General features: G+C 54.4%; 1 protein-coding gene across 3 annotated transcripts in view; it reads right to left on the reverse strand.

Annotated features, from left to right (window-relative positions):
* Window positions 1–12,123: 12,123 nt before the first annotated feature.
* Sec14l1 (SEC14 like lipid binding 1) overlaps window positions 12,124–22,866 on the reverse strand; it is a 42,832-nt gene continuing 32,089 nt past the window's right edge. Inside the window, exons 9-17 of one of the 3 annotated variants that reach the window (XM_021640440.2) lie at window positions 20,941–21,029; window positions 20,054–20,124; window positions 18,970–19,141; window positions 18,570–18,704; window positions 17,967–18,101; window positions 16,149–16,400; window positions 14,860–15,038; window positions 14,494–14,595; window positions 12,124–12,647 (exon numbers count right to left, since the gene is read on the reverse strand). In XM_021640440.2, coding sequence (XP_021496115.1) covers window positions 12,632–12,647; window positions 14,494–14,595; window positions 14,860–15,038; window positions 16,149–16,400; window positions 17,967–18,101; window positions 18,570–18,704; window positions 18,970–19,141; window positions 20,054–20,124; window positions 20,941–21,029 — 1,151 coding nt within the window. In that variant the 3' untranslated portion in view covers window positions 12,124–12,631. Of the gene's footprint in view, window positions 14,162–14,493; window positions 14,596–14,859; window positions 15,039–16,148; window positions 16,401–17,966; window positions 18,102–18,569; window positions 18,705–18,969; window positions 19,142–20,053; window positions 20,125–20,940; window positions 21,030–22,866 lie in introns of all 3 variants that reach the window. The other 2 variants (XM_021640453.2, XM_021640446.2) reach the window with 2 other exon arrangements.

Raw genomic sequence — 22,866 nt, forward strand, 5'->3', positions numbered from 1 at the left:
CTAGGCAGCTTCTCTTTGGGGCTGGGCTGCGGATCGAGGAAAGACACGAGGCCGGCTTGTAGAGGCAGAGCGATGTGCTCGCGCTCCTGTGCTTCCGAAGGCCAGCAGGGCACAGCCAGTGCCCCAACAGCCCGTTTCCCTGCTGTCCCCAACACCAGTGGTCCTGTGGAACTGCTGTGACCGGTGACCGACTCACTCTGAACACAGGTCCCGTGAAGAGCACCCACGACGTGCATTATGAACAGAACAGAATCCCGATCTGAAGCACAGCTGGTATTGGGCCGAGCCATCCCCAGCCACGGTGGCTTGTCCACTATCTTGGGCCGTTCACCAGCCTCCTGGGCCCCAACCTACCTCAGAAACAGCGCCCCCCCCACCCCGTGCACTGTGACAGGCCACAACTGCTCAGCGTAGCTCCAGTAAGAGGGACACCTCGGGTGGGGTGAAGGGCTGGAGAGATGGCCTGTCAGCTAAGAGCACCGGCTGCGCTCTTTGAGGATGAGCTGAATTCCCAGCCCCCACACTGTGGCTCGCCACCCTCTGTAATTCCAGCTGCCGGGATCCAATACCCTCTTCTGGCCCCTGACAGCACCTACCTTTGCGGGCATATCCACATGTATGATTAAAAATAAAATTATTCTACCAGGAAAGGCATGGGGTCTGTTTGGGGTGGTGGGCTGCCTTCCTGGGGGCCTGGCACAGAGAGGGGAGAGGCTCCAGTCCTTCCATGAGGGGTGTAGGGAACGGGTTAGGCGGATGTGTGTGGGGATGGTGTAAACTCAGGCCTCTGGTGTCCCTGCAGGGGCCTCATGCTGGGCCCCCAGGTCCACGAGGCTGTATGCGGCGGTCCGAGGCTCCTTTTCCTCCCTGCCACCATGCCTGTGCCACAAGCCAGGACCGGGAGTTGGCCTACCTGAACAACTGGAGACCGAGCCTTCCTATCTGGCCTTCTCCCTCCTGTCGTCCTTTCCCCTCAAGTTGGCCTCCGCTGGCTGTGACAGCCTGTGACATCAGCCTCTGGGCTAATGCTGATGTCAGCAGTGATTCATGGGTTCCAGCTGCAAGCTATCAGCCCCAGGGTGCCACTGTGTGTGTGCCTAGATGGGTGCTGAGGCCCGCTGTGTGGGAGCACACCCCCCTGGATCTAAAGAGCGGTGAGGGCATCTTCAAGGTCACCCAGTGGTCACAGGCAGGGAAAGTGGCCACTCCCACACGCCCAAGACCTGGTGGTCCACAGATGCCTGACTCAGAGCGCCATAATCTACAGTCAAATGGCAGGACTCAGTTTGACCTGAGGGCTATAGGAATAGCTGGGACAAGGAAGAAAAAAACAAAACAAAAATGAACCAGCCATCTGCTTGGCTGTATGTACCCCCCAGGAGGCAGGCGAAGGGTGCTGAAAATAGAACCAATGTGCTGCCCATTAGCATGTAATTTCCCTCTGATTTGCATATTTTGCACCAGAGCTACTAAGCGCACAATTATAAAATCAAATGCGTGAATGAATTCCTGTGCCCTTCCTAGAATAGACACGCTGCATCCTCAGGCTCTCTCCTCCCTCTCCCCCTCCCTCCCGCCCTCTCCCCTCCAGAACTCTCTAATTGTGCTCCTGCTTTAAATAAAGCTCCCAGGGATGGGAAGATGGCCACTTGGGTGAAGTGCAGCCGAGCTGGATCCCAGAACCCACACGAAAAAGGCAGCGCACACCTGTCATCCTCGAGACAGGAGGGTCGCTGGGGGAGCTGGCCTAGCTGAATCAGCCAGCTCCAGGTCCCAGGAAGAGACCCCGACTCGAGGAACAAGGGGGCGGCTCCGGAGGAAAGGCCCTTAGGGCTGAACTGTGGCCTCGCACCTGTGTGCCCTTCCCACACACAGAAAGAAAGAATTCCCCAGCATGCATCACTTCCATGATTAAACAGAGAGTCAGGAGTGAACTCTGCCGTCATGGAAGGGTTTTCAAGTTTTTCCCCAGGAGACAAGGAAAAGAGCCCAGTGTGACATGCCTGGTGGGTTTGGTCCGAGGGCACTGGCTGTGCAGCTGGGCTTCCAGGCTGAAGTTTTTGCTCTTAGCACGGAGGAGACAGCTGTTGCAGACGAGCTGCAGAGCAGCCAGTGAGAACTGTCATTGGCTTGGCGGGACTCAACGCGAGACTTTGCTTCTGGTTCCCGTTAGCTCCAGCGGTTCTGCCTGACCGTGGACCACTGAGTCAGGAGAAACCCCTGAGGTCCCACCAGGGGTCCCGTCAGGTCCCTCTGATGTGCCTCCCAGAGGGACAGTCTATGCAGGAAGTACTAACAAAGCTTCCAGGACCTTCGATGTTGGGTTTTGGTTTTTGTTTTTGCATCACAGTAGTTACTTGTCAACGTCACGTCACAAACTCTAGACTCAGCAGGACGAAGGTGGGAGATTATCCCGACCACCTTAGCTTCGACCACCTTAGCTGCGGTGGAAGCCCCAGCATGGCTGTGGCTGGGGCTGCTCCCTGGCTGTAAAAACGGGGAGAGGGAGAGTTGCTGCGGCATCCGTTCACTCGTCTCTGTTTTCTGATGGTGGGTGTGAGGCCGCCGGTAGCCTCTGGTTGTGCCACCTTGGCTTTCCGCCATGACAGGCACTGAACTGCAGCTGAAGTAAACCCTTTGCCCTATGAAATTAAAATCCACGATGGCACTCTGTAGCCCAGGCTATCTCAAAACCGTGTAACTTAAACTGGCCTTGAAACATGTGGTGATCCTTCTGTTTCGGCATCCTAAGTGCCAGGACTACAGGCTTGCGCCCAGCTTTCAGCTTCTGGCTTCTGCAGGAAGGGGTCTGGTACTTAATTGTGGGTGTCTGTTCTAGATGAAAGGAGATTCACACAGGCTCTCTCTGAGCATCAGGGCTTGCTGACTGAGAACTTGCCTTTGAAGGATTTGGGTTGCTCCTGTCGTTGAAATCAGACACACCATTGGCTCAATAGACAGAGAAAGCAATGGTCATGATTTCTACACCACACACACACACACACACACACACACACACACACACACACAGTTTTGTGTTTCTGAGATTGGGTCTCACATAGCCCAGGCTGGAACATATTATGTAGACAAGGCTGGCCTTGAACTCTATGATACACCTATCTCCATTTCATTTGACTTTAAAAAAAGTTTTTTTTTATTTGTATTTTTGTGTGGTGGGGTTGGAGTCGAGTATTCCTTGACACATGTTAGGGTCAAAGGACAACTTGGAAGGATTCTCCACTTCCACCATGATGAACTCTAAGAATGAACTCAGGCCAACAGGCTTGGAGGCAAATGGTAGTCCATCTTCTCAGTCCTAGCCTCCAACCTCCATGTCTTCAGTGCTGGCATATACACCATCCTTAGCTTCATTTTCTGTTTATATACTGTTTATTCTGTTTATTTTTTAAGACAAGGGATTATCACCACGTAGGCCAGGTTGGCCTTGAACTCACAGAGATTTGCTTGTCTCTGCCTCCTGAGTGCTGGGGCTAAAGGCACACTATTTTTATTTGTTGTTGTTGCTGTTTTATTTATTTATTTATTTATTTATTTATCAAATTGTGTGTGTATGTGTGTGTTTGCCCATGGAGAACGTGTTTGATCCCCTGGAACTAGACTACTAGACAGTTGTGAGCTGAGTGTAGTTGCAGGCGCCAAACTTCAGCCCTTCTTCCAAAGAGCAGCAAGCACTCTTAACTGCTACACCATCTCCTGGGCTCTTGACTTATAGCAAAATAAAATAAGAGCCCACATGCCTCGTGCCTCTTTCCAGTCTGTGGGGGGAACTCCCCCTGGGACATTTGCCCCTGTAGAGGGGTGCAAGTGCCATCAGAGCCAAGCCAGTGTCTCATAAAAGTCGCTCTCAAAGCATGCTCCCCACCCCCGCTTTTCTCTAGAAATCTGTCAAACTGCGCAGTGCTCCGGAGGCACGCTGGAGTGGTTGAAAGAGGAAATAAAAATAAACCACTCGTCTGGGAGATGGTACAGAGTCACTTGCTGATTCAACACTGACACGGGACCCACAGGGCACCCAGCCACGGGAGCACAAAGACGGCCTGGGAAAGAAGTCTCTCCCACCGCCAAAGGCATTCCGCTACTGCGGGTCATGGGTTACAGGATCACAAGTTCAAGGCCAGCCTACACTCCTAGTTGGTGTCCCTATCACTATAGACAGAGCTTCCCCTCCAACCTGAAGCTAGCTGCCCCTACCTGCATTCGGCAGAGCCAGGCCACACAGAAGTCTTACACAGGCCTGGCACCCCCAGCCAGGCACAGACAGGGCATATTCCCACCTGGCTGAGCCATCTGTCCGGATGCCTGCTCTGGATCTCAGGCAGAGAATTAGGCCCTGCATCCCAAGGAGGAGAGAAAGTCAAGGGCAGCTCTTAGACAGAGCTTGGGGACAGGCAGAGGACGATGCAGGGGTGCTGCCATTGCCAAACTCTCCCGCCCAAGAAGTACTTCCTGCCTTTCCTGGCTATGCTTCCTCCTCCTCAGTAGGCCTGTGGGATGCCATCATCCCCTCCACCTTGCTCTTCCAGGGTAAGGACTGCACTCCTTGCCATGCATTTGAGGAGTAGAAAGAACAAAGGGTGGTGGGGAGGTGGGGGGAGGGGTTTTTGTACTTAGAATTTGAAGGACACTAAAGTCAGCCCTTCATGTGACCAAAGTGGAGGCTGTCCTGAGGTGAGCAGCCATGTCAGCTGGGCTCCTTCTGAGGAGGCCTCCCGAGCAGGCCCACCCCCACTAGGGTCTGTGCTGGCCTTCAGGGGTATCTTATCCCTCGGGCCCTGGTGGGGCAGCACGCCATGACCAGCAGTCCTGAGGCACCGCCTGGCTGGCTCTTTTTTTCTCATTTGTTAGCTGAAACTGTGGGCACAGTCCCCAGGCCCCCTGAGCCTCAGTTTCCCCAGTGTGCAATAAGGCTGGAGATGGGTCAGTGAGTTCAGGGCAGGCCTGGAGAGGGACTGTCATGAGTTGGCAGCTAGATGGTGTAATAGGCCATGCCTTCACAGGGCTCCCGGGACAGCCAGGCTGAGCAAGAATGGTGCTACAAGTAACATTTTGACAAGCAGATTTCACAAGTGTCTTTGGGTTGCACATAAGTCTGTGCAAGGCACAGAGAGATGCGAAGAGACACTGGCCACTGGCTTCCAGAGTCACGGCGAAGAGCTTCCAGGGACCCGGGAGGCACAGGGCACATGGGGAGGGTGTGAGCATAGCCGATCCGGCTCAAATCCTTCCACAAACACAGTGAAGCCTCGGTAAAGCAGGGATTAGCGAAGGTCCTCGGGGAGCCCAGACCTTCAGTCAACAATGAGCCTGTCGGTTGCTCCTTTGGAGACGGCCCCACACTTTTGACATAAGCGATGAAATGGAGTGGCTGAGGACCCAGCATGCACCTTACACAAGCAAAGCTGTCCTCTAGCACAGTGGGGAACAGCAGCCTTGGGAGGCTTGCCAGCCTACCCCAGGCGGTTTCGACTTGGCTGGCAGGGCAGGCTGTGAGAGGCAAGCAATGGTCACCCACCCCAACCCCTCTCCCAGAGCAGCTCCCCTCAGACCTAATCCCTGAGTTTTGGCTGGAAGCCCTGCTGTGTTGGGAGTCTCCTGGACGCAGAAGTGGACTAAAGGGAGAGCCAGGGAAGCCAGATGAGACGGGCTGGGCAAGGGGGTGGCTCAGGTCCTCAGTCAACACCCCACAGGCCAGGCCCACCACCCGGTCTGCCCAGCTTCTAGCTACAGCCAGCCATGTTTGAAGGGTGAGGCTTGACTCCCTCTAGATCTCCAGAGCCTCGGTCCCTTACTCCTCTGACAGCCACACCAAGCTGGGGCCTGTGTTTCCCTGTTGAGCAGGGGTTCTCAGCCGTCCTGATGCTGCGACCCTTTAAGACAGTTCCTCATGTGGTGACCCCCACCATAAAATTATCTTCGCCACTACTTCATAACTTTAATTTTGCTACTGTTTGAATCATCATGTTTTTCAGTTATGAATCTATGTTTTTCAGTGGTCTTAGGCGACCCCCATGAAAGGGTCGTTCAACCCCCAAATGAGTCGCAACCCACAGGTTGAAAGTCACTGCTCTAGGGAGTAATAAGCCTATGCCCAGTGGTGCAAGCATGCCCAGGTCCAAGGGAGAAGCTGCGAGCTAGCCATCCTGATCCACTGGTGGGGAAGGCCCTCTTCTCCCTGGCTTCCCTTGGCAGCCTCGGGGCACAGTCCCCAAGAAGAGGCACAGGCTGGGCCAGGCTGGGCAGGGCCCGGCATGGGGACACACACCTTTAATACCAGCACTTAGGAGGTAGAGGCAGGTGGATCTGTTAGAGGCCAGCCTGATCTACAAAGTGGGGTTCCAGGACAGCCAGGACTGTTACGCAGAGATGCCCTGTCTCAAAAACCAAAACCAAAACCAACCAATCAACCAAAACAAAAGCACGGAGGCAAGCTTTGTACTGTGCAGGTGGCCACAAGTGGACAGCAACACCCGCCAGCACCTTCGGCGGAGGGGACACGAGGGAGGAGGGCCTTTCTTGAGGAAACACCTCTTTCCACACTGTCCTTGCCCAGAGTGGAGGAAGAGGATGGGAAGGAGGCGGCGACAGCTCAGCCTTGCTCCCTGTGGGGGTGAGTATCGCCAACTCGACGGTGTCTGGAGTCACCTAGGAGACACGTCTCCAGGTGTGTCTTCAAGGAACTTTTGAGGTGAGAAGCCCCACCCTGGAGGAACATGGCACCATGCCATGGGCTGGTATGAACTGCCTAAGAAGGAGACAGTGGACTGAGTGCCAGCGATCGTGTCTCTCTGCTTCCTGACTGGACGCAATGTGACCAGCTGCCAAGCCAGCTGTGGCTCTGACTCCCCACCATCACACACTGTACCTTAAGCTATGAGGCAAAGTGGCCTTGGGTCACCTTTGTCAGACATCTTGTCACAGCAAGAAAATAACGTGCTCCCCCTGTTCCTGCCCTGATCTTGATGCTGACTGACAGGCTCTCCCATTTTCCCTCTGGGGAAGCCCTGGGAGGCCCAAGATGCTGAGCCTTCCTTTTCCTGCCTTTGGGATCACTCTGCCCTCTCTCGGGGCCCATCATTCTCTTAAGAGTCCATGAAACTATTTTCATTTTTTTTTTAAGTCAGAAGAACAACTGAGTTTTTTGAAAGCCCAGTGTGTGGTGGAGTCCAGCGTGGGTGGCAGGGCCTTCGGCAGACACCAGCGAAGCACGCTGATGAGTGCTGATGGGAAGAGGGGTCTGGGGATGCAGAGATGCCTGGGCCCAAGGTCAGATCACCTCCCACTTACAAGGGCCTGCAAGAAATCACTCAACTTGACTCCGTTGGAATGTCAAGGCTGCTTCCCCAGGGCAGGCCACCTCAAGGCTCCACATGAGCAAAAGCATGAGCAGAGCAGACATCTCAGCTTAGTGAGCTGCACACGCCACAGGGGCTGATGCCAGCAGCTCACAGGCCAGCCTGGGGAGACAGGGAGGCAGAGCCAAAAGCCTGGGTGCAGCCTTCCATGGCCCCCATCTTCCTCTGTCCATTCCCCCAGCTCTGGGCCTGGAGCTCACCCCTGCAAACGGTCTGCCCTCCCATTCTCAGGGGCTCCAGAGCCGAAGAGCTGCCAGCGACGTTTCATTTCCATTGTCCACGGTCATCTCACGTCCTCTGCTGAAGAGAAAGAAAACACAACATAGACCCTTACCAAAGCCTAGCAGCCTGGGGACTGGAAGGGCTGACATTCCAGCTCAAGCCAGGCTGCCTGGGGGGCAGTCAGGAGAACCACTCTCCAGGAGGGGGTAGGGCATGTGAACTTTTTATCCTAGTTATAGCTTGGCCTGATAGAGGACATCTGTTTTAGACAACCTCCCAAAAAAGGTCAATTCTTCCAAAACAGCTTTGCAGGGGTGCCAGGTATCAGTAGGCTTTGGGTGACGATACTAACAGATCTGTGACGTGCTTGGCAGGAAGCCAGAGTCAGGTAGGGACCCCACCATCTAGCGTGGGGTCCCCTAAAGGCTTCCTAAGAGGTCCACCTTCAAGGCTCCATCTCTCCAGTAGTGAGTGCTGACTGTGAGGACCTCTGGAGGCTCCTGCCTGGTCCCAGGAGGCAGGAGCTGACACCAGGTGAGGAGTGAGCCAGGACTGGAGCAGGCTTCCCTTGGGCGACAGACCCAGGAGCCTCCCATCATGGGTGTGAAGTGGCCCAGCCAGGGCCGGAGCGGCAGAGCAGGGCAGCTCGTCTGGGCTTACATTTCAGCCCTGGGATGGCACGAGCTGGGGACGGAGCTAGAAGGGGCGCAGGCAGCAGCTCTGGTTCCCACCTCTAAGCAGGAACAGTGGCTGGGCTGGCACAACCGCACTGTCTATGAGAGCTCAGGATCGTTTGTAGAGATTGTCTCTGTTTCCGGTTAAGCCCAATGTAAAGGTCAGTGTGGGCAACAGCCCAGGCCTCCACTGTGAGGAAAGGACAGCCGTGGACAGCACGTGACAGCAAGGCTCATTGTTAACTGGGGCAGCCTGTTCCCCTCGGGAACAACCAAAGTGAAGGCTGGCTTGGTGGCTCCGTGCCTCCACCCAGCTCCTACTGTCCCTGGCCTTGGCATGGCCACAGCGCGTCCTGCTTGAGGACAGCTCCTGCCCACACCTGTACCACATGGTGGGGAGATCAAACCCGTGTTCTTCCTTCAAGGCACACTGAACACCTCCACCCTTGCTATAAAGGGAGGAAACAGGTTCTGTACAAGTTGAACATATACCACGTGCCGGAACCACTACATGCCAATCACAGCAGGGGCCAGAATGAGGCACTTGTCCTGGTCTCCATTTTTTTTTTTTTTTTTCCTTTTTGGTTGTTTCTAAGATAGGGTCTCACAAATACCAGGCTGGCCTCAAACTAGATCTATAATAGATGAGGATGACCCTGACTGTGTGATCCTCCTGCCTCAACCTTCCTGCTGCCTCTTTTCTGCTTCCTGGCTCTGCTGAGCGCCTCCCTGGAGAGTCAGGAGGGTGGGCGCAATGCAGGACCTCTGTTGGCTGTGAGTGCTTGAGAAACAGCCTTCTCGGGATGGGGCGACAGCTTCAGTGAGACAGGTTATGTCATTAGGGGTGGGTGGTGGAAAGGAAGGCCATTTAAACTTTGGCAAGGGGGTAGAGGCTTTGGGAGTGAGCACAGCTCACTGGAGGGGTGTTGGGGTGCAGAGTGCTGGGAATGCCGTATTTGCACGAAAGAGGAATTCCAAGTGCTTGCTGGACTCGACCTTCTAAGAAGCAAAGTTTCACCTGTAGCCTGGCCGAAGGGCGGCAGAGGTGGGGGCCATAAGGCTGTGCGTACCGGGACGTGCAGGCCCAGGGCAGGGATGGAGCAGTCCTATTCTTGCAGGTCTCATGACCAGATTTTCAGGGTTTGGACACATCTCAGCGTCTCTTTTGCTCCAGGTTGGCTCCGCTGGTCACACGGCTCTCCAGCCTCACACCTTCCAAGAGCTAGGATTACGTGTTGAGTTGTACACGGCTTTCTGTGACTTGATAAGAGACTTGATAAGCTAGGGTCAGATGGAAGGGGAGGAGGTCCTCCCCTATTAGTGGACTTAGAAAGGGGCAGGGAGAAGATGAGGGAGGGTGGGATTGGGAGGGAATGAGGGAGGGAGCTACAGCTGGGATACAAAGTAAATAACCTGTGATTGATATAAAAAATAAATTAAAAAAAAGAAAGACTTCCCGATTTTAGCCCTCGGGTCCTGGCTCCCACCCCTACCTTACTTCCATCTTCTAGGCTCCAATCATGTGTGGCTCTTCACTCAGGATTACAGCTTTCCTCATTTCCTCACTTCGTGCTCCTTGCTAATTAGTGTCTGAGTGTGAAATAATTTATCCTCTCATCTCCCCTTCTGAGCTTCTCAAAGTTCATTGACTGAAATCTCAACTTCCATTGTTTTCAGGCTCAAGTTCACTTTTTTAAAATTTGAGGGAGGGGTGACAAGAGCTAGGCATGGTGGCACATGCCCTTAATCCCCAGCAGGGAGACAGAAGTAGGAGGATCTCTGTGAGTTCTTGGCCAGCCTGATCTACAAAGCGAGTTCCAAGTCAGCCAGGATTACCCTGTCTTGAAAAACAACAAACAACAAAAATTCATGTGTGTGTGTGTGCGTTACTTTTTGAGTCAGGGTCTCAAGTAGCCGAGGCTGCCTCTGAACTCTCCACAGAGCCAAGAATGACCTTATGACCTTGAACTTCCACACCCTCCTGCTTTCCTGTGATGGGATTGCAGGCAGGCACAACCTCCATGTTCGGTGTAGTGCTGCGGATACAACCGGGGCTTCTAGTAGGCAGGCCACCATTCTCTGAACTGACCCACAGGCCAGGCATAAAACTCAGTTTTTAACGGTGGGTCATCCGAGTGGTGATGTGGGGTTACCTTGGTGTGCATGTTCTCAGGCTTTCATGGTTCGGCGATCTTGGTGGTGCCCAGCAGCCACCCACACCCCTGGCTGCTGGATGTACATGCGGCAGGTCAGGTAGGCCAGTCTGCTGCTGCCCCAGGCCCATCTGTCCAGCAAGACCCCAGGCTGCAGAGGCATTCCTGTTACAGCATCTCCCAGACCACCCCTACTTTCTCCTCAGAGGCCACGAGGTTTGTCTAGTGGTTTGTCCAGAGCACGGCGGTTTTGAACATTCTAGGATACCGTACGGCTTGGTTTTGTGGGCAGAGTGATGGTCACAGGAGCAACTGGAAAAATACAGCAAATCCTGTCATTTCAGCACTTTGGAGCACAGGATTTATTTGGCTCTCCAACAGCTGTACATTTTATTCTTGCTGTATTTATGAGACACCATTGCTGTCTTCCCAGAATGCCAAGTTAAGTCCTTGGTTTTCAATTTTAAAAATTACATTTATTTGTATGTTCCTTGTGTGGGCACATGCACGGCAAAGTGTGTGCATGGAAGTCAGGGGACAGTCTGCAGTCCATTCTTTCCTTACAACCACGTGGGTCCCAGTGATGGAACTTAGGCCCTCAGGCCTGGCAGTGAGTATCTGCCGGGCCATCTTGCCAAAGCCCTCACTTTTTGAGCAGAACTGAGTCCAGTTGGTTCGTTTCATGACATTGATAAAAATGCCTCCCCCGGGACTTGAGAACTGCAGGTACTCCAAGGTTTAGGTTTGGTCAGAGTTCTCCAGGGATCTGGCATCAAAGAAAACATGGGGCCAGCTATGGTGGAACACATCCGAAATGCCAGTGCTTGGGAGGAAGAGGCAGCATGGTGAGTTTCAAGGCAGCCCAGCCTGCAGAGTGAAGTCTAGGATAGCCTGGGTGGCATGGCAAAACCCTGTCAAAGAAAACATGGTGTTTCTGGCTGAGACACGCTAGCAATCTGGCCTAGGTATGGCATGCCACTCAGAGTGCGCCTATCAGAACAGCCAAGACAGAACTTCAGGCTAGACGCTTCTAAGCTTTGCAGATTCCCAGGCTGTCTCATTTCCATAAGAATGTGACCCTGGAGCCAAGGCTAGGAGAGGTAAGTTTGCCTTCACCAACCTTGGGAAAGCCTTTCCTCGGGCTGCAAGTTCAGCAGGAAGTGCCAGGTAGCTGAAGTGTCAGCCCATTTCGCAGCTTGACTGCCAAGGGCAGACGCATCACCCGGCAGGGCTTACATGCCAGGCTGTGAGACACACGTGGGAGTCTCCTGCCTTCTAGGGCATGATCAGGCCCCCAGCTGGGCCCACTAGAACAGTTAAGACGGAGTTAAGACAGAGCTTGCGCTTCCCTTTTTGGGGGAAGGTTCTCGCTTTGCCCCCTGCCCTGCTGTGCTGGGCTCTGCTACCTCGGCAGGCCCTCGAAAGAGGGGAGCGGGGATGAGGTCACTCCAGCCTCCCCAGGTCCACCCTGCCTACTGTCCCGAATCCCAGAGGCACCTGCTTGGAGAAACCTATTTCACTACTAAGCAATGTGATGGCACTGGGAGCCAGGCTGAACCAGCCATGTCTTTTGTGCTCAACTGCAAGGCACAGCAAGCCTTTGAGAGGCGGGGGAGAGGCGGGGGAGAGGCAGGGTGGCCTGCAGCCACTCAGTAGCTTGGCCTCCCCTTCACAGGGGCCTTCCCAAGAAGAAAAGGATACTTTAGTTAAACAGTTCACATTTATTATTGTAACAATAAAAAAATCTTTTAAAGACTATCAGTATTGTATTACCAAGAGTGAGGTAATAAGTTTACAAAACATTTACAGAATTTGATATGCAAATAATGGATTCAGGAAGGAGAGTGAATTAAGACATGAGAAACAGGGAGAACCCAGAGAGTGAGTCCTTGGGGTGGGAAGGTGAGAGACAGCAGCATTTTAGGAGAGTGCCGGGCACTGCAACAAGAGGCTCTGTGAGCCGCACAGGGTCACACCACACCTCGTCACCCCTCCCAGGCAGCCAGTGCCCTATGGCTCGGGGAGCTGAAGGCCCGTGAGTGTGCGTGTGCTTTAGGCTCTTAAAGATGCGCTCAGCTCTCAGGGGCTGAGCAGGGCCACTTCTCAATGGGCTTAAGGGGAACAGATCTTCAGCCTGGGACAGGCTGCGACTCAGACAGACACCTCGGGCACATGTGGGCTGTCGAGTGAGGCGTATTCTTGGAGGCTGTCAGCAAAATCGCCATCTGGGACACAGAGAGAGGGAGAGGGGGAGAGAGGGGAAGAGGAGAGAGAAAGAGCAGGGGCATCTTCAGGTCCTTTAGCTTGGAGCTGGGAAGCCCTGACTGGAAGCAGCATGATGCCCTGCTGTGCTGTCTAGAAACAGCTCCCACGCACAGGAAATGCATGGCTCAGGGCGCCGGGAGCCAGGGGGCTTCACTGGCCACGCCAGGCTGCTGTGGAGTCTCTCCTCATGCTTGCTGACATAGCGCACGTCACACTGCCAGCTACCCAACACCTCAAAGCGGCATTAACACATGATTCCACACCTGTCTCACATGCTCATGGCCATGTGGGTCTGGCACACATCTTTGGACACTTTTAATACACACACAAACAGATCCCATGCCGTTCTCTGGAGATCAGCCACTTGCAACTTCCAAACAGCTTCGTAAGAAACATGCTTTCCCCACGTAAGCAGTCAAGCAGACCCTGCTCAGACAGCAGGCTTTGGGAAGTCGGGATCACAAAGAAAGAAAAAAAAAAAAAAAAAAAAAGACACACCATCCCAGCGTCTGGTCTGCTTCTATGAAATGCTTGCAGACCATGTGAAGCTCTGCTGGTCTATCCCCAGAAGCAGCCCGCCCCCTCATGCACACACACAGCACCTGCACACATACCCACAGCATCCACTGACACACCCCAGGTCACTACAAGCCATGCGCCACCCTGGACAGCATTGCTGGGGTCTGCACTGTCACACCTCCAGAAGTGTGACCTACTGCTTCCAAACACCCGGCTGAGAGCTGAGGACCCTGGGTGCTGAGGACTGAGGACATTAAGTGCTGAGGGCTGAGGACCCTGGGAGCTAGGAGGGCTGAGGACCCTGGGAGCTAGGAGGGCTGAGGACCCTGGGAGCTAGGAGGGCTGAGGACCCTGGGAGCTAGGAGGACTGAGGACCCTGGGAGATAGGAGGGCCAAGGACCCTGGGAGCTAGGAGGACTGAGGACCCTGGGTACTAGGGGGACTTAGGACCCTGGGTGCTGAAGGCTGAAGACCCTGGGTATTGGAGTGCTGAGGACCCTGGGTGCTGTTGGCTAAGGACCTTGGGTGCTAGAGGGCAGAGAACTGCCCACCTGCCGAAGGAAAAACAGCATTCAGCAGAGGGAAAGATTGCTCCCCTCCCCAAGTTCACGGACAGAAAAATTTTGCTCTGAAAAATATCAAAAGATTTGAAGAGGAGGAAAGAGAAAGCAATGTTTAATGATGGCGATGTTGTTGGGAGTCGGAGGGGCCCTGACAGCCCCTCCTGGGCTGTGGGTGCCTGCTCAGGAGTGGGCTGGCTCAGCCCCAGGGCTGGGTGCTCCTGCAGGCTGCCAAGTCCTCTGAGGAAAGGGACCCCAAGGGCTGTCCTGAATCCACAGGCCGCCTCCACTAACAGGGAGCGGAGAGGACTCTGGTGCAGCGTGAGTGCTGCTGCGGCAGCTTCAGTTCCGTGGAGGAGGCGGCTCGTCTCTGCAGATGTCACACAAGTCATTCACTAGTGGACAAGGTGGAGTTTGTTGGAAAATTTTTGCATCGACAATTGAGACCAGTCAGTCTCTTACTGTAGATAACCTACTTTTCTTTTGAGAGCCCTTGTGCTCCGGTTTGATTTTGTGCACGCTGTACAAAATCTATGGCTATCGAGTTAAAGTTAGGGTAGAGTTAGAGCTACCTGTCAAGACAGTCTGGGGAGCAAGTGACTGGGACAGCATCTGGAGGGCTAGCTGCTATCTAGAGGGTGAGGAGCCAGCACATCCTGGCGTGGGTGGAGCACAGCGTCGAGGAGGAGGCGTCCCTCCGCACTGGGCACAGGCGTCGCAGCACTACCTGGAAATCATGGAGCTGGAGTGCGACTGGCTGGAAGAGGTGGTGGCGGCACTGAGCTGGGAGAACCCGCTGTGGCTGGACTCCAGGCTGGTCATGGAGCCTCTGCAGATGAGCCCAACAGAGAACAGGAGTGAGGACTGCCCGGAGATGCCGGCTGGATTCCAGCACACCTCTTTCTGCGCCTCCCCCGTCAGCACTTGCAAAGCAGGGAAGGGACAAGAACATCCCATTGGACGAATCTGCTTCCTGTGGTCTGCCCATAGGGGACGCTGCACTTAGCGAGCGCTAGGCCACATCCCCTCTCCTGCCCACAGGTCTGACAGTGAAGGAGAGACCTCGGCCAGAGCCGCGCTTCCAGGCACCCACCTGAAGTCCTCGGAGCCGATGACCTCTGTGTAGTACATCACTTTGCACTTGTGGGAGGACACCTGCAGGGAGGCCAGCACGTCGTCCACTCGGGGCAGGTTGGTGGCGGCACACGCTGGCATGCTGTGGAATTTCCACTGCAGGATGTAGAAGCCTGGCCACCTGGTCACATGGGAGCCCTGCAACAGCGGGCAGTGGCAACTCAGGATGCTCTTTCTACCAGTCTTCAAACAGGTCTGACGAGCTCTGAGGGCTGCCCTGAGAGCTTGCCGTGAGCAAACAGCCTAATGATGTCCTGCCAGGACTGCCAGGTGCTGGGAAGGCAGACTGTGGCATGCCTACTGCCCTCAGCAACCTGCAGCCTCCAGACACTGCCAGGAAGCAGGGGCTTGGCAGGGCGGGCTGTCAGAAGGCCTGTGAAGGCCAGGGAACAGCTTCTCCGTCACAATCCTGGCACTTCCCCATTGCGGGCAATCTGCTCCAACCATGTTTTCCATTCTGGACTAAAGATCCAGGGGCAAAGCCAACTTCCCTCACCCATTACTTTAAGAGGGGTGAAGATTCCCTTTCAAGCTGCCTCACAGACGACTCATGTGCCGGCAGCCCACTGCTGAAGCATAGAGGAGGAGAGCCTGTGGCCACTGTACAGGCCAGGAGCACTGCAGGAGTGAAAGCCGGCATTTACTGCCAAAGGTGGGGCAGTAGCGAGCACCACGGAGGGAGAGAGCGACCCAGGGGCAAACACGAGCCAGCACAGTGCAGAGCTGCCATGTTTCTTAGTGAGAGCTGGCAGGGAGTGCCCTCTGTACTTGATCCTCACTTTGTTTTGTTTTGTTTTTTGAGACAGAGTCTCCCTGTGTAGCCCTGGCTGTCCTGGACTCACTTTGTAGACCAGGCTGGCCTCGAACTCACAGAGATCCGCCTGCCTTAGCATCCCAGAGTGCTGGGATTATAGGCGTGTGCCACCGTGCCTGGCTGTACTTGTTCCTCTTGCTTCTGCGTGACTTTACTCTAGAGGCAGAGCCACGCCGAGTTACATGTCAGTGAAGTCACCTGACCCCAGTCACACCGCACGGGGCGCCAACACTTGTGGGGAAAGCCACACATTTTGCTAAGTTCATAGCTCTGGCCTCAGGCCTCTCCTTCCACTGTGCCCCGGGCACGCTGGCTTTCTGGCTGTGAGGCAGCCCAGCTGTGCCCTTCTCCTGGTGCAGAAGCCACGCGGGCTGGAGGGCCAGGCACTTCCTCGTCAGGCCTGAGTGAGCAGCAGTGTCACGCTGCAGGCTTACCTGCACACTCTCTCCTTCCTTGCAGATGAGGGGTGACTCCACCATGCTGTAGTCCCGGCCCAGCTGCCAGGCTTTGTCTATGAGCTGCACATTGTTCCCCCCTGGAGAGGTGATGCTGTGGGCCCCCAGTGAGTCCTTTTTGGGTGGCTGGGGAGACCTCTTGGAGTGATAAATATTAAAGACGATGTCCCCTTTGCACACATCAAAATCCCAAGTGATCACTGAGGCAGCGTCCACAATCTGAATGAGAATCTGTGGAAAGAGACCCCATCAGCAACCAATCCACAGCACAAAGCCTGGCCGCAGCTGGGGCAGATGTGTGAGCTGGCAGAGTCCACTTCTCATCTTCCCAACACAAGTAAGGAAAACTCACCAGCATGGACATGAGAGTTAGTGGACTGCCTCAGGCTAGGGAGCAGTGGCAGGCCCTAAAGAAGAGGGCCATAAACAGGACAGGGCCTAGCACAGTGCTGGCTGCCTGTACAAGACTGGTTCAAATCGTGGCATGCAAGTTAGTGGAAAGATCGGCTGTGCCCTGGGGGTGATGGTCGATGGTGCAGAGTGCCAACCCCAAAGCTGTAATCTATTCTGCATCAGTCTCAAGGGTCCCAAAGGGAAGAGGAGGTCTGTGAGGACACTTGAGGCTGCAGAGCAGAAGCAACTGTGCAGCCCACCATGACCCTCTGAAGGTGGTAAGAGCAGATCCAGGAGGCACGATGGCCCCTCTCAGAGCAGCAGGTGGCACTAGAGGGTGCAGCTTATTCTCTTCATCAAAACAGCACCCCAGGGGCAGACCTAGCTGGAGACCTTGGCCCCTGTGCTGACAGGGCAACAGGGACTGTGACGTGAGCCTTGACTCCAGGCAGCAGGCCTCTGATGTGACTTTACTTACACCCCAAGGCAGAACGATGCCTTTACTGTTTCAGTACTGTGAGCCCCAGCATCTTGCAACAAAGACAAAATGACAGCTGCCTAATACAAAGCCCCAGCCTTCCCCCACAGAAGAAATGAAGAAGAGTGAGTCTAAGGGCAGTCAAAGATCCACGGTGCCCTGCATGGGGCCTGGACCACGAGAGAGAGAGGCACACTCGTCTCTGCCTGCTGGTTCTCAGCACAGCCCCAGGCTAATGCTTGAGCGTGCCTCTGTGTGTCAGTCAGCTGTCAGGAAGATGGCAGCTGGCAGGCGGCGGAACCAGGGGCTGCCACAGCAGAACACCACCAGTGAAGCCAGCTCTACACTGACGGATGGCCTGTGCTGGAGAAAGTGCTGCCTCCCACCAGGAACACTCAGCAACACACCTGCCCTAGAGCTAAGCAAAGGGTGAGCCCGCCGTGCTCGCTCACAGGGACAGGAAGAGAGGCAAGTCAAGCAGGGCCACTGCTGCTTCTGCACCTGCCGCTACACGCCAGGCTGGCAAGAACCGAACAATATGAGCTCATTTCTCCTCCTTCCACCGCACTGACAAAAGACTAAGAAACATAAATGACCAGAAGCCAGCCAAGGAAAGCCTGCACACAAACTTGCTCCAGAAAACCATCAAACTAAACCCAGGAGCTAGAACAACCTCCCCAGGCAAGACTCAGTCTGCACCGGTCCAGGATCTCCAGAGAAATAGCCGTCAATGGGCCAACTTGCTTCCAAGGTTCTCTGCTCAAACAGCAGTGTGTCCACTGAGGCAGCTTGGCGTCAGTGGTGCCATTTACTGACATGGGTGCCAACAAGAGCTAAAGACCAAGAGCCAAGGACGAAGAGAAGCCCTGCCTGCCGGGTAGGGAGTGAGGGTGTCTCTCCCATGGGAGAGGCCAGAGGGTGGGCACCTCATGTGGAGCTCCTTTGAACACGCTGGCCGACTGGTAGATGGTCTCCGTCCAGAGCTTCAGGTCCTCATTTTCCAGCTCCTCTGCAGTCCTGTACAGAGATTTGGGGACCAGTCCGCCCTCCGGCACGTCACACTAGGAAGGTAAATGTGGCAGTGAAAACCGTGGAAAAGCCAGGCAGCCTCAGCCCAAACGCCCACCCCCGGCAGCAGCTGAGAAAGCGGAGGACACTGGCAATGTTGTCAAATAGTCTGCAGCACTTAGCAAAATTCTTGTAAAGCCCACTTAAATACATGTGTTTTTACATTGAATAAGTGAGAACAAGCTGAAGCTGGGTCACCACAGGACTCACTAACACGCGTGAGAAAAAGTCAATTACATGATTTACATGAGAATCAGCAGCATTTGTATCGCATGTGCGAGTAAAGGACGGCGTGCTGCACAGGACCCCGTAACAAGGGTTAATGTAAATGTGCATTGCTGACAAAGCCCCTGAGCAGCACAGGTCAGCCCCGGCCCACGACACTGTCCGGACAGATAAAGCCAACGTCCCAACCAGAAGGTCAGAAACCTTCAGCGCGAAGCAGCGGGGACGAAGCCTACCATGCACTCCCCGCTCAGGAAATCTGGAATGATCTCTTTATCGATGTAGTCCAGCAGGCCTCCAGGGCCCTGGTAGTCATTTCCTGCATAAATGAGGAATTTCCTTCTGGTGTTGTCATCAATAAATGGACTAACCTGCAAGTGAGCAGACAAAACAGTGACTTCACAACCTGAGCCTCCGATGTGAGGCCGTGAGTGGCCAGGCTTCGGGCCGAAGCTGTCACAGGCCCTCAAGTCTACTGGCCAAGCATGAGGGTCCTCAGGAAGCCCCTGCTTTCCCTCCTAAAGGGTCAGAAGCACTGTGTGTGTGCATTTGCTGCTGTGTGTGTGGGGGGGGGGGGCTGCAGTGGAGGCTGTGCTGAGCACGCCTGGCTGACTACAGATGGCCATCTGAACCCACCAGTGTCCAGAGGACGGGGAAGACCCTGGGGGCCCGCAGGATGAGGAGGCGGCCCAGCGTCTCCGGGTAGTTGGCCTCCACGACCTCAATGATCCGAAGCAGCGCCTTGACCCCAGGTCTCCACAGGTGGCGCATGTTTAGCCCTTCCAGGTCCACCAGGCAGGTCCACGAGCTGTGGGAGCATGAAGACATGTTTATTTAACAGATGGCATGTGGACAATGGTGTCCTACTTCATTCTTTTCATATAAAAGTCATTTACAGGCATTCCCAAATATACCAGTTTTAAAAGAGTAAAGTGCTATGAGCGCTTATTTATAGCTGTGCGTGTGAAACACAGATGCTCCATGAGGAACAATGCCTGAACTACCGAGTCCTGTCAGACTCCGGAAACCCCAGTGCTCAGGAAGCTGAGGCAGGAGGATCAGGAGTTCAAGGACAGCCTGGGCTAATGAGACCCTAGCTCTGAAAATCCAACTAAACAACCAAGAGCCCCGCTGATGCGGGCTCACTGCTGAGCAAGCTGGTGCCGTCAGGCAGAGACTCGGCATTTGACGCGGTATGTGACATGCAGTGCCATGGCATGCTCAGGTCGAGCACTGGCTCAGCACCGACAGCACACGCAGCTGTAACCAGGAGCCTTGCATGCCTGGCAGAGCCCACGCTGCTCAGCCCTCAGTCGCGGCACAACTTTCTCTGAGACAGGGTCTCATGTGTAGCTCGGGCCGGCCTTGAACTCTAAGGACTTGATGATGACCTTCAACTCCTGATCCTCCTGCCTCCTCTCTCAAGTGCTGGAATTACAGGTGTGAGCCATCCTGCCTGGCTCTTCTTCTCACAGTAGTATTCCACAATCAGAAGCTGGTTCCTGAAGAACTGGGGGTTGGGAGAAGGAGAAAACACCACAAAACCACCAGGTAATGTAGTCTTGGCTTCTAGGCACACACAGCAACTCGGGGACAAATGCTAAACCTTGTCACTGCCCTTGTCACTTGCTTTTCAACCTTCTAGAATGTGTGTAAACAGTCAGCTATCAGACTATGGTGCCAAAGATCAACTCAAAGTCTTTAGCTCCTGTCCACCCACCTGATGGGCCGGCCGAAAACTTTGGTATTCTCTTCGCAACGCCTCAGGCCTTCTTCATTTATGGAAAGAACCTGTAAGCAGAGGTCCAAAAGGCAGCCAGGGTCAGTCCGGGAGGCGACAGTAACATCATACTCACGACTCATGGGGGGTGGGGGGAACGAGGCAGGAAGACCCAGGCACCTCCCTCACACCCGACATGGCAACAGTCGCTATTCACTTGCAGAGACTAGATGGCAGCAGCAACAGAGAAGGCAAGAGGGCCAAGGAAAGCACCAGTCAGGTCACCTGAGCAGGGAGCTCTATCGTGGGGGGCGTGCAAAACAGGTTGCTTGGGGCAGGAGGTGAGGAGTGAGGGGAGTGTGCGTTCATATGTGCGTGCGTGTGCGTGTGTGTGACAGAGAGAGGGAGAGGAGAAGAAAGAGGGAGAGAATGTGTGACTGTGTTGTGTGTGACACACATGGCTGAGACATGTGTACCTAAAAGAATACACAGCACACAAGGACTGGGGATATTGGGGGAGAAGGAACTTGCTTTTTTAAGTCTTAGTTTGTTTTCAAACAGAAAGAACAGGCTGTTTTCTGGGCCAGGGCACAGTAGACTGGGAAGGTGGAGATGGCCTGGAACCAGGAGGAGACAGCTCAGCAGCCTATGAGAGGCCACCAGCCTGCAAGAGGGGATCAGCAGAAAGAGATCTGGCAAGAGCTGTGGCGTGAGTGACAGCTCTAAGTCAGAGGTGGCAGGAGCCGTCTCCTCAGGCTTGTGCTGTGCGTCCTCCATCGCCCCAAGTGTGGGGCACTGCACACTTGTCCCAGCAGCTAGCTGTGCGCCCAGTCCTGCTGGCAGCAAGTGAGGCCAGCCCTCGGCCCAGTGCCCCGCTGAGCACTTACATATCGCAGCAGGGCTTCCTCTCCCAGGGCTCGCACCAGGCCTTTGGTGTCCATCTGGCCTAGCCGGAGCACGTACAGCGGCCGCCCATCTGCAAAGGAGGGCATCGAAGAAGCTGTGACGAGGGAGTGGCAGGCCACGCCTCTAAGAGATACACACGGGGCTCTGGCCACTCTGAGGAGCCAACACTGGCTTCTGCCTGAGGACAGCACGTGTGGGCAATACCTCTCCGAAACAGATCAGCTGACGGCAACTGACAGGTCCCAGGCCAAGTGGGGCTGAGCTGGGTGCAGCCTGCCTGGTTTCCCCAATCTGTGTGACCATGGCTGATGCTAGGCTCTGAGTTCACTACAGGGGACAGCAGCACGGCCACATATTTTCTATAAATACAGTTTTGGTCTTTTGTAAATTTTAAAACAATTTTCCCATAAGTGATTAAAAATTTACTGTCAGCTTTTTTAGAAGCCAGCCTTCCTCCCTAAGGACACACTTCTGGAAAACCCGCAAGTCCCACAGCCAGCACATGCAGGTCTGAGGCTCCTTAGCCTGGAGGTCCACTGACCAGGCCTCCTAACTCACTCGAGAACCTGCTACCCCCCACCAGAGTGGAGCAGATCACAGGCCAGAGCACAGCCTGCCGTCATGGCTTGGACCCCGGCCACATGGGACAGGGCAGCGCTGAGGTCAGGCTCCTCAACACACCAAGTCTGCTGTTCTCCTGCCTGGGACCAGAACTTCCCTGCAGAACTTCCCCTGCAGCCCAGGCCTCATGGTATAGCTCAGGCTGGCTTAGACCTCACTCCATAGATGAGGCTGGCCTTGAACTCACAGGGATGCCCTGGGCCTCTCAAGGGGTGGGACTGTAAGCATTCACCACCACACCTGGCTCTTCTGACATTTGTCAATCTTTTGCTTGAGACACAGTCTCATCTATAACTCTGCTGTCCTGGAACTCACTGTACTGTCCACACTCAGTCCTAACTGCTGGGTTAGGCATGAGCCACCACAGCTGGCCGGTCAATATTTTACTACCAAACCTTTAATCTTTCAACAAGTATTATATTTTCAACAAAAATATATTAAAGTCATGGGCATTGTAGTGTCTCTAGCATGTCTCTGCGTTCAAGGGCCTAAGGCAGGAGGACCTTGGGTTCAAGGCTAGCCTATGTTACATAAAGGGCCTCCTTGTCAAGCAGAAACTCAGAAGTTACCATGACCATTAATTATATACAAGATTAAAAACAAAATCAACAGATTAGGGGTTCAAAGCCTCTGTCAGCTATTTAGGAGAGAGTTCAAGGCTAGCCTGGGCTACATGTAACCTTGTCTCAAAAATAAAAACAAAAGCAAAAATTAATACAGCCACAATTAATCTGGAGAACCACATTCACAAAATTAAAAAACAAACAAACAAACAAGCAAACCAAGATGCCCAGGAGCTGGTATCCGGAAGGACATGTCTGAGGGGAGAAGGCACAATTCCTGGTACCCCTGTCCTAGCTGCAGGCCACGTGTGCATTCCGCATGGCTGACCGGCTGTGGGTCAGCAGCAGGAAGACTGTGAAGCAGGAGCACCCGCCCACAGGGCTGTGAGGTGGGCGAGGCAGCTGGGAGTGTCGGGCTGCTGCTTCCAGCTCTGCTCTCCTCCGCTCTTCGAGGCAGAGCCAGGCAGCTTCCGGCCACGGTAACAGTGGGGATCACTCCGTGCCGCCAGCACTGTGCCACTGAGCTGCACCACAAAGAGCAGTGCTCTCTCAACCAGACTCTGAAAGCAGAAGGCAAGGCACCTGCCCGCTTCCCAATGCTTGGCTGTCCAGGCTTGGGTGTGAACAGGCTTCAAGAAAGGTCTCGCCAGCTCATCATGTCCTTCAAGGCAGGGCTACAGGCTGCCACGTAGGGTGACATACAGGACAGCACAGAGGTGACCA

This window comes from Meriones unguiculatus, chromosome 7 (genome assembly GCF_030254825.1).
Source record: "Meriones unguiculatus strain TT.TT164.6M chromosome 7, Bangor_MerUng_6.1, whole genome shotgun sequence".
NCBI classification, from domain to species: Eukaryota; Metazoa; Chordata; class Mammalia; order Rodentia; family Muridae; genus Meriones; species Meriones unguiculatus.